Consider the following 11,114-nt stretch of genomic DNA (forward strand, 5'->3'; position numbering starts at 1 on the left):
CCCATCATATTTGTTTAAAGTTTCATCGATAATGTAGTATATCAATCTTGAAAATTCTCTTATTTTATTAAACCAAAATTAAAAAATATTATTTATTTCCTATTCAAATCAAATCAGTGTAATTAAATCGACAAAAACATATTCCTGAGCTAAAATCTAAGAGCAAGGGTGAAAGCAAAGACAAAGAGAAGTGCCCTGACACAATCCACTTCCATTGGGTGGAAATCTGCAAACACATGCTCTCGTGCATGGATTATATGTACATTTCGGAAGCACAAACGGGACGACACACTGTTTCTTGTTTGCCTTGCGCCATTATCTCATTTCCTGTATTTACAACACAATATTATAATTATTTACATAAATTAAAATAAAATTCTTTTCGAAACCACAATAAAGGAAGGATGGATTTATGGTATTTTACCGGCAGCCAAGAGGAGCACAACAACCATAAAGATGGCCGACTTCTGCGAATTCTCAATGCCTTGATTTCAGCTAAATTAATTAAGTTAAACTCCAAAATAAATTAAGATTGAGGATGTCAATACAATTGCAAAGCTTACTAGATTTGGCCTTTTATAGTCTAAAATTGGTAGTTAAGCAGAAACTGCTTCATCCTATTACTTTAGCGTTTTCCCATTAATTAATTAATTAGTTAATTAAGAATTTCGTTTTCTTCTTACTTTTACTTTCTCGGATTTGGATTTTACAAAGCAATGTTATTAATGCAAATCGTTTTATATTAAATATGGTAATTGATAGAAAATGTTATTATTTTTAATTTAATGTATTAAAAATAACTGACTAATTATCATAACTATATCTAACCCCTTTCTTTTTCTTAAAACCGTTTAAAACTTTGTTTTTTTCATTTAATCTAAGGTAAGTACAATGTCATATTTGTTCAAATAAAACTCTCAGCTATTTGACATTAAGTGTTCACACCTTTGATATTCCTGGTACTCGAACTCAGAACCTCAAGGAATAACAACAATTCATTTACCACCAATATGCTTGGCTCGTGCTAAAACTTAAATTAAGAGGGAGTTAAGTGGTTGACCAACATCTTTAATATTATTTTAGAGACTGCCAAGATGCCTGAGGAGTGGAGAGAGTCAACGGTGATACCAATCTATAAAAATAAAGGAGATCCCCAACGTTGTGGTAACTACAGAGGTATTAAACTCCTCAGCCATACCATGAAGCTATGGGAAAGGGTGATAGAGGCTAGGTTGAGACAAGTTACTAGGGTTTCGGAAAACCAATTTGGCTTTATGCCAGGCAGGTCTACCACGGAGGCGATTCATCTACTTCGACGGCTTATGGAGAAATATAGGGAAAAGTCTAGAGATCTTCACATGGCGTTCATTGACCTTGAGAAGGCTTATGATAGTGTTCCCCGCGATACGAGCTGGAAGACTTTGGAAACGAGACGGATCCCAACTGCTTATATCCGGGCGATTCGTGATATGTACTGTAGATCTACTACTTACGTCAGGACTACAGTTGGCGACACCGAGGCATTCCCGATGGAAATCGGACTCCACCAGGGGTCGGCTCTTAGCCCTTACATCTTCGCCTTGATTATGGACGACATCTATTGTGCGACACCAGACGGTGTACCATGGTGTATGCTTTTCGCTGACGACATTGTCTTAGTTGCTGAAACAAAATCTGAGTTGAATAGTAGACTGGCTACCTGGAAGACTGCTTTGGAAGAAAAAGGTTTAAGGATCAATATTGAAAAGACAGAGTATTTATGTTCAAACTTCAATGGGAACCAAAACGATGAAGATGTAGAAGTATGCATAGAAGGACACGTTCTCCCCTCAAAGGATTGTTTCAAGTACCTAGGGTCTATGATACATAAAGATGGGGGTGTAGATGATGACGTTACACACCGTATAAAGGCGGGATGGCTAAAGTGGAGGGCCGCTACTGGAGTTCTGTGTGACAAGAAGGTCCCTCTAAAACTTAAGGGAAAATTTTATAGAATGGCAATAAGACCAGCGCTGTTGTATGGATCAGAATGTTGGGCAACCAAGAAGGATCACGTAAGGAGGATTGAGGCCGCAGAAATGAGAATGCTTCGATGGACATGTGGTAGGACTCTGAGGGATATGACGACAAACTCTGCTATTAGGATGTCCTTGGGGGTGGTGTCTGTTTCCGAAAAATTGAGGGAGGGAATACTACGGTGGTTTGGGCATGTCCTTAGGCGACTACCGTCGGATGCGGTAAGGAGGGTAAAGTCGATTACAGTCGACGGTGCCAGAAGGAAAGGACGACCAAGGCGAAAGTGGGACGACTGCTTGAGATCTGATTTGAGGGATTTAGCCCTTACCGAAGACATGACCTCTGATAGGAAAATATGGAGGCTAAAGACTAGGGTAGTCGAGTAGTGTGGGTCACATCTATAGGGTGTATCATCTCTGTCTTCTTTTAATGTCTTTGTAGTATTTTCCATGACTTATACTTTTTATACGTTTCTGTTATTGGTATTTATGAAGGATTAGAACTGGGCTTGCTAACGTTGACTTCTGTGTATCATTCTCTCCATGTTTCCTCTTTTAAATTTAGCCGGATCTTATGTTTATGTCTATATGCAGAGATTCTTTCGCAGGGATTATTATGCAGGGATTAATTTACCGTTACAGACGCACATATGATTTTAATGACTGCATATGAATACTGTTTAGCTATGTATTTATGTATTTATTTATACATGCATTGCATTTTATCTAAATTTTTAATTTTCTGACTGCCGGAGGTCTTCCACGGAAGCTACTCAACCTGGCGTTGGGGGTAGCCTACTACCCTACCTCCCCCTTACCCCATACATATGGGAATTGGGTTTTGTTGTTGTTGTTGTTGTACAGTTTCAATTCTTTTATTGATCACCAAATTTTTTCACATTTTAAGAAAATTTTCATGCTTTTAAAGTTGGAAGTCGGTGAAATTATATTTTACTCTCTAAAATTTTATATATTTATAATTTTTATCTTAACTATCCAGTCACTCCCTGGTTCATCCTTATAACTAATTTGAAAATATAGAACTAGAATATACTACGCCATCACTTGAAATTCAGTTCAAACTAAAAATAGTTATCAAGTTTGTGTATGAATTAGCAGATAATAAATTATTTATTCATTTATAAGAATATAGATTAATATGATTGTGAATGTTTTTATTATACCGAAATATAATAATAAAAAATCACTAATAGACATAAATGAAAAAAAAATATTAAATATAATAAAACTAAGGGTTAATTGCACGAATGATCATTTATGCTTGTGTTTTATCTACTTTTGGTAACTTATTTAAAATACATAAGATATGATCACCTTCGTTTTTAGTTAATTAAGATATGGTCACTTTTATTTTTATTTATTTAAGATTTGGTCACCACAGGTTAACTGTCGTTAATAGTTAGCAGATTAAATGACATGATATTTTACTATAATCACACATTTGGTCCCTATGATTTACATATTCTTTCAATTTAGTCATACTTTTAATTAATTAAAATAAATCTAATCCTCCAATCGAATATTGTCACGTGTCACTAGTGTCATGTGTTACCATTTGGTTGGAGGACTAACTTTATTTTAATTTAATATATTTATATTTATATTTCTATCAATTTTCTTTGCTTTGTTAAATTAAAATAAAATTAGTCTTTCAATCGAATGGTACACATGACACGACACCTGGTACCAATGCCAATGATATCATTCGACTGTAGCAGTAAATTTATTTTAATTTTTTAAAAGTATGACTATATTGGGAGAATATGTAAATAATAAGGATCAAATGTGTGATTATACTAAAATATTTAACGACAGTTAACTTGTGGTGACCACATCTTAATTAAATAAGAACGAATGTGATTATATCTTATGTATTTTTTAAGTGAACAAAACATAAACATAAGTGATCATCCTTATAATTAACCCTAAAATTGGATAATAAATATAAATTACTCATTGATGGGATAGAAAGTGAAGCCAAAACAGCTTAAGTTATTTATTTGAAAGGTAAATCTATAACAATAACAATAGGTGGAAGAGTAGCATCGTCGTCCTTCGAAGAAGCCTAGGGAGGGTCCGCCGTTGGGTTTAAGCTTTAAGAATGAACGACAACCCCAGCAACGATAGCCGCATTTGTTCTATCTCTACGTTTTATATGAAGTATATCATAAGTCCCAAAAGCAAGACCCCGATTATTCCACAAATAATTATCACTTAACCTCAGTTCTGCTCAGGACGGATGTATTATTTTATGTTAGGGGATAAAATTAAACTTATAAAATTTTAGATGACGAAAATAAATTTTAAATGGAAAATAAATAGAAAAAATCTAAAATATATGGTAATTTTAGATTTTTTTGGAGGCACACAAAAATCATCACGATATTTATTTTCTGATTGGTTACTTAGTGGTCACATATAGTCAGATCCTCTCTTTTGGTAAAAGGTTGTTTGCGATGTAATCAGAATTGTGTAGCGAAACAACCTGCTAGATTATTTAGTTCGCTCTCCACTCCTTTATCACTTCGTCAAGCGTCTCATTCGACAGAGACAAAGAGTTTATATGAAAATTATTGGGTTTTGATATTAGTCGTTATTCTCAAATGAAGATTTTAATTTTTTTAGTATTTTTAAGTTTATTATTTATTTTTGTTTGGGTGTTTTGGTGACTATTATCTCCAAATTTATCTCTTTATTATGATGTCTTATAATTTTGATTCCTTCCATTATTAATGAGACTCGGTTGTCATTGTTCAAAAAAATAGATTAAGTTGATATTTTTTGGATAAACTATACAAATGGTTACTAATATTTGAGTAAGTCTTTGTTTTTCCCCATTGAAGTTTTAAAAATAACAAATTGGTTACTAATGTTATCAATTTATAACAAATCGATCATTAACGTTATCGATTTGTAACAAATTGATCACTCGCCATCAATAGTCGTTATTGCGGGTGACGGAAAACAAACATAGCTTGTTAACCACTGATTTAGTACCATTTGATCACAATTTTGACTGATTTTTCTCTTCCATCTTCCATCTCCACTCTCCCATCTCTACACAAAGAAAAAACCATAGAACCATACAGCTGCTTCAACTTGACCTTCTCATCTAATTGGATCTGAATGCAAGCCTTGATTAACATAGTGCATGAAGGTAACTCAAACCTTCTCATCTTGTTTCACATGTTCTTTCTCCTCTATCTGTTTGGTTATGGATTTCAAATACACCATTCTTTAAATTTTCTAAAATTTTGGTACCGAGTCCAACCAGATAAGATGGTTGGACACACGGCGGCAATACCAAATATGACAGTTAGGATCTACGTAACTTTTTTTATTAAAAAAATAGATGATCAAAACTAGATAAATTCAAAACATGAGTTACCAAACTTATAATTTACCAAAACATTATTAAAGACCCTTATATCAACAACTTGAATCATAATCCTCATCTCTTAGCAAATTGCACAAGCTAAATGGGCTGTTTCAAATCCCATACTGTGATTACAAAACCAGTCAAAATTCAATGTCAGGATAATGAGAAAAATCATGAATTTGAAACACAACCAACCACTTGTACAAAGAGGGAGCTACAAAAAACATAGTCAACACAAAACAGTATTGTTTATTACAAGTATTAATCCATCAATCTTAGCATCACAAGTTTTAACACACACGTCCAATGTTAAAGGATCTGACAATAATCAATTCATTATCGGTATGGAGATGGGAGAGAAAAATTGGTCAAAATGATGGTAAAAAGGTGCCAAGTCAGCATTTAATATGCCACATCAGCTTTCTGTCGCTCATAATAACGGCTGTTAGCAGTGACCGATTTGTTTTAAATTGATAAAGTTAGTGATCAATTTGTTACTTTTAAAATTTCAGTGAAAAAAATGAAACTTAGTCAAACATTAATGACCATTTGTATAGTTTACCCATATTTTTCTAAAAAAAAGTTAAAAGTTTATTTATAGTTTTATAAAGTTATTATTGCGTACGATAAGACTGTTTACACAATTGGTGAAAGAAATCTCCCAAAGCATTCTGCCACCGATTGTGCATTATTCGTCAATTGGTACTTCAACTTTTTTGTTTTACAATTTAATTCTTTAAATTCACTAATCCTTCAATTGGGTCCTAACGACAGCGACACGATAAATATGATATGTGTTACACGCTACGAATTATGTCCTTAATCGTAGTGGTAGCATAACTATCTACAAAGTCAAAAGATAAAATCTTGGGACTAAAACGATCACAAACACTCCTAAAAAATAATTACTTTCAATTATTGAAGAGTTCAATCGATGATGCAATCGAAAAATCCCTTAGAAGATCAAGTTTTCTGTTTAGCTATCTCGTTTTGAGTTCCTATTTAAATATGAGTTAGTGAAATAAATTCAACAAAACTCTTAACTGATTAACATGTCAATTCTTAATTGGATTTGATCTCAATAACATTATATGTGAACCAAAAATTTGTTTGGAATATATTAATTGGATAAGGCTAAGACTATCCTACGTATATTTAGTAATACCACTTATAATATACTTTAATTATTTACAGTATATTCAAATTCTATCCATTTTAATAAATTTTGGCTTCAAATTGAATATTTTCAAGCCAAACCAATGGTCTCATAAACTATCCTATGCATCCAACAGCAGTAGATTGCTTCCCGTGTCTCAGTTCTGCGACCAAGGATAAGGGCGGTCTATAAGGATAGAAGCTCCAATTGCCCGAGTTATTTTCTGCTCAGATCTTCATTCTGAATCAAACCCGAAAGAACAATGGCAGTTGCTTCCTTATCTCTCCCTGCTTTAGGCCATTGCTGCCAAAAGTCTACTTTATCCCTCAAAACTTCTTTTATCTCAAAACCCACAAAAACCCAGTTTTCGTTTGCCTTCAAAACTACCCAGAAGAGGTGTTCTTCGCATATAGTCTCGATGAGCACGGAAGCAGGCATTGGAGTGATGGGCACAAAGCTTGGAATGATGAGTTACTTTGAAACGGATGGCACAGTTGTTCCAGTGACGGTCGTAGGTTTCAGAGAAGGAAATATAGTGACCCAAGTCAAGACATCGGCTACCGATGGCTATGATGCTGTTCAAGTTGGGTATAGGAGAGTTAGAGACAAGAAGCTGACAAAGCCTGAGTTGGGCCATTTGGGGAAATCTGGTATTATTCCCATGAGGCATTTGCAGGAATTTAGGTTGCAGAGTGTGGAGGAGTTTGAGACTGGTCAGAAGTTAGCTGTTGAGGAGATTTTCAAGGAAGGTGATCTTGTTGATATCTCTGGGACCACTATCGGGAAAGGATTTCAAGGTTAGGTTTTATTTATGTATTGCATTTTGGAGGTGATTAATTGATGGTAGATTGCTTAATTTTAGTATTATTGAAGATGTTGATGAATGAGCATATTATGAATATATGTAAGTTGAAGTGATTTAATTGTGTGGCTCAGTGCTTCATCATGAATATATGCTATGCTGGTGTCACAGACTTCAATTTCATGTTGGTCAAATTGCAGAGTTCAGAAATGGGTGTATTATTGTTCTTTTCGTTGATGTTAGATCATTTAGATGCATACATACACAAATATTATTCAAACTCCTTGTGTTTTTGGTTAGTATCTTCTCTTCTAAGCTCTAAGCATGTTCTTTGGCTCATTTGCACGTTGATTTTATCATCTTGATATGGAGTTCTTAGGCTTTTCTTTAAAAGTTTTAGCTTCCTTTGCCATAATGTGGGTCTTGTTGGTTTGGCTATTCAAATTCCCCATTGGTGGAATGTAATAACTGACATGATTTTTACCCCAATTTTTACACAGGTGGAATAAAGCGCCATAATTTTAAAAGAGGTCAAATGTCTCATGGTTCCAAGAGTCATAGGGCATTGGGGTCTATTGGTGCTGGAACAACACCTGGTCGTGTGTACAAGGGGAAGAAAATGCCTGGCAGAATGGGAGGAAGCAAAAGAAAGATCAGAAAGCTCAAGATTGTGAAAATCGACAATGAGCTTCGAGTTGTGATGATCAAAGGCGCTGTCCCTGGCAAGCCTGGAAATCTGCTACGTATAACCCCGGCTAAGATTGTTGGAAAGAACATACCAAAGAACTAGTTTCATTTATTGTACTTCATTTCAATTTGGTTAGTCTTGCTACTTTAAAAATGTCAAGTCCTGCATAACATTTTTCTTTTTACTTCCTGTACTAGAAATTTAATATTTCAGATGTGGAGACTTGTGATGGATTCTTTGATGTATGAATTTGTGTAGAAATTTACCTGCTTTCATTTGAATTGATCATTCAATTTAACTGGTCAATATGCTCAGTATTTGTTCCCTCTGCTGGATAGCAAAATACATATCCTTCTTTGCCCCATCTGAATTACCTCAACTACAATGCTACGGCACCTTTTATTTTCTTTAATGTATTCATGGTTGATACTTTTTCCCATACATATTTAGATATGATGAGTACGATTCTCCAAATATATGGAAAAACTTTAAAAGCAAATTTCACATATCCATGTTGGACACATATACAACTCGACACTCATCTCGAGTCCGAATCATATGGACCCCTAATTGGGTTAACAATAGATATGTTTTTTTTTCATCTCTAATGTACAAGTTCTAACTGATTCGTGCTCCATAGATTCTCATTGCAATCTTCTACCCTACTCTCAAAAGCCAAAACTGCACGTAAATATTGATCTCTAAACCTATAGATGATCAAGGCTTCAGCTCTCAACATCATTTTCAGTTTCAGCCTCTTACCAATAATCTCTGCATGAACACACTCCATCTTTGAAATGATGAAATCTGCTATTATCCCTCACAATTATCTCTCTTTGAACCACCTTTGATATTAACTTTATAGCAGTGTGGCAGTCAACACAGACTCGAATGTTCTTGGTTATTCGAATCGTTGTCCCAGCTGGCGTGCTAATGATGCCAAAAGCTAAAGCCAGTCTCTCACTATGGCTAAATAGCAAGTATTTCTTCTGCTCCTCATCAACATCGTGGAAATCCTCGTTTGTGTCTGGGATATAGCCTTCACGTTCAATCTGTTCGAGAAGATCTTTCAACGCCTGAAATATTCCATCATATAGAGGATGTGATTTATCGCCCGATATGAAAGTATGAACGCTGTTTTTAACTTCAATCCAGCTGCAAGCTGGTTCCTTTCTTATGCCTTTTTTTTTCATAAAGATTCTCATCTTTGCTGCCTCTTTCCATCTCCGAGACGCTGCATACATATTAGACATCAGAACATAAGCTCCCACATTCTCTGGATCAACTTTAAATATCTCTTTAGCAACCTTTTCGGCCAACTCAAGGTTTTTGTGGACTCTACAAGCCGATAACAGTGTCGACCAGATACTACCTGAAGGTGCAAAATGCATGCTGCTAATGAATTCATACGCTTCATTCAACTTTCCTGCGCGACCAAGAAGGTCAGCCATAGCTGCGTAGTGTTCCAAGCCCGGTTTAATACCATGATTCTGGCTCATACTATTGAAAAATCTCCAAGCTTTGTCCGTCAATCCAGCATGACTACAAGCAGTAAAGACAGCTATAAATGATACATAGTTGGGTTTCACTCCATCCTTTTCCATCTGCTTGAATAATGAAAGGGCATCATGAGCATGCCCATGTAATGCATGTCCCATTATAATTGCAGTCCATGAAACCATGTCATGGTGTTCCATTTGATCAAAAATCCACCTTGCTGCCCTGATGTTTCCACATTTGGCATACATGTCAATAAGTGAACTCGCTATAAACAAATTATCATCAAATCCACCTCGAATTATATATCCATGAAGTTGCTTCCCTAAATGCAGTGTCGTCAAATATGCACAAGCCGGCATGATACTAGAAAATGTGACATCCCTTGGCTTTACTCTAGCTGTTAACATTAGTCGAAATAACTTCAGACCTTCATCGAACACACCATTCTGAACACAAGCTGCAATAATCGAATTCCAGGAGATGTCATCCCTTGTAGGTAAGAGATTAAATACATGACATGAATCTTCTATACGAGCACAATTCGCATACATATCAATGAGACTACTACCTATGTAACAATCAGAATCAAACAAATGCCGAATAGCATACCCATGAATCTCCTTTCCTTTCATGACATCCACATACTCTGCAAATATAGGAAGTACGCTGGACAAAGTAAACGAATCGGGTTTCATGTTAGCATTCCCCATTTCCCTAACCATCCTCAAAGCTTCTTCATACATCCCATTTTGTGCATTCCCTGCTATTACAGTGTTATATGAGACTACATCCCTTTCTGGCATCATTTCTAGAACCTTTGGCACACTATCTAATCTAATAACACTTTTTGGCATTCCATCAAACACATTAAAGGCGGAAACCTTACATCCTCCATTCAGTTGTAAGCTTTGAAATTTTGCGTACATATTCAAAAGGGCATTTCCAGTAAACAAATCAAAGTCCAAACCCAGCCTAATAATACAACCATGAATAGACTCACCCAACCTCAAGTTTTTCAAAAAGACGCAAGCTTTAAGCACAAAAGGGAACATTGTATGATCCGGGTATATGCCAAAACTACGCATTTTGACAAAACAAGACAAGGAGTTGACAAAAAGGCCGGAACCCGCATAGGATTTAATAATGGATTTCCAGGCGAGGAGTGGGGGGGAGTCAAGAGAGTTGAAGAGAAAGAGGGAGTGCTGTAGGAGATAGAAGTTGGTGCAGATGGATATGAGGATTGAAGTTGAAGAAGGAGAGTAGGGTTGGGTTTTGAGGAATTGGGCATGGAGTTGTTTGGCTTGGATTTTGGTTTTCAGAGAATGGGGGGCTTTCAGGAAGGTTTTCACCACAGTTTTTGCCATGGAATCTGAAGTCATGGAGTTGTTCCTGGTAATGGGTTTTCGTCCAAAAGTAGAAAGTACTGTTTATTTTCTGAAGTTGGACATCAAGTATAACTAGGGATGGCAATTCAATCCGAATCGACGGTTTTTGACCCGACCTGATCATGTCGAATTTTTTTTTAAAATTTTGGATTTTGATCGGGTCAGTTT

General features: G+C 35.6%; 2 protein-coding genes across 2 annotated transcripts; one reads left to right on the plus strand and one right to left on the minus strand.

Moving 5' to 3' along the window:
- Window positions 1-6,766: 6,766 nt before the first annotated feature.
- LOC120121441 (50S ribosomal protein L3, chloroplastic-like) lies at window positions 6,767-8,336 on the plus strand. The gene is made up of 2 exons (XM_039140794.1): window positions 6,767-7,368; window positions 7,874-8,336. The coding sequence occupies exons 1-2, from the start codon at window positions 6,834-6,836 to the stop codon at window positions 8,161-8,163; spliced, it is 825 nt and encodes a 274-aa protein (XP_038996725.1). The 5' UTR covers window positions 6,767-6,833; the 3' UTR covers window positions 8,164-8,336.
- A 284-nt stretch (window positions 8,337-8,620) lies between these two features.
- LOC120121439 (putative pentatricopeptide repeat-containing protein At3g23330) lies at window positions 8,621-10,963 on the minus strand. Its single transcript, XM_039140789.1, has one exon. It carries the CDS (start codon window positions 10,938-10,940, stop codon window positions 8,820-8,822), a length of 2,121 nt encoding a protein of 706 aa, XP_038996720.1. The 5' UTR covers window positions 10,941-10,963; the 3' UTR covers window positions 8,621-8,819.
- Window positions 10,964-11,114: the final 151 nt, after the last annotated feature.

Source organism: Hibiscus syriacus, unplaced genomic scaffold (genome assembly GCF_006381635.1).
Source record: "Hibiscus syriacus cultivar Baekdansim isolate YM2019G1 unplaced genomic scaffold, ASM638163v2 tig00110372_pilon, whole genome shotgun sequence".
NCBI lineage: Eukaryota > Viridiplantae > Streptophyta > Magnoliopsida > Malvales > Malvaceae > Hibiscus > Hibiscus syriacus.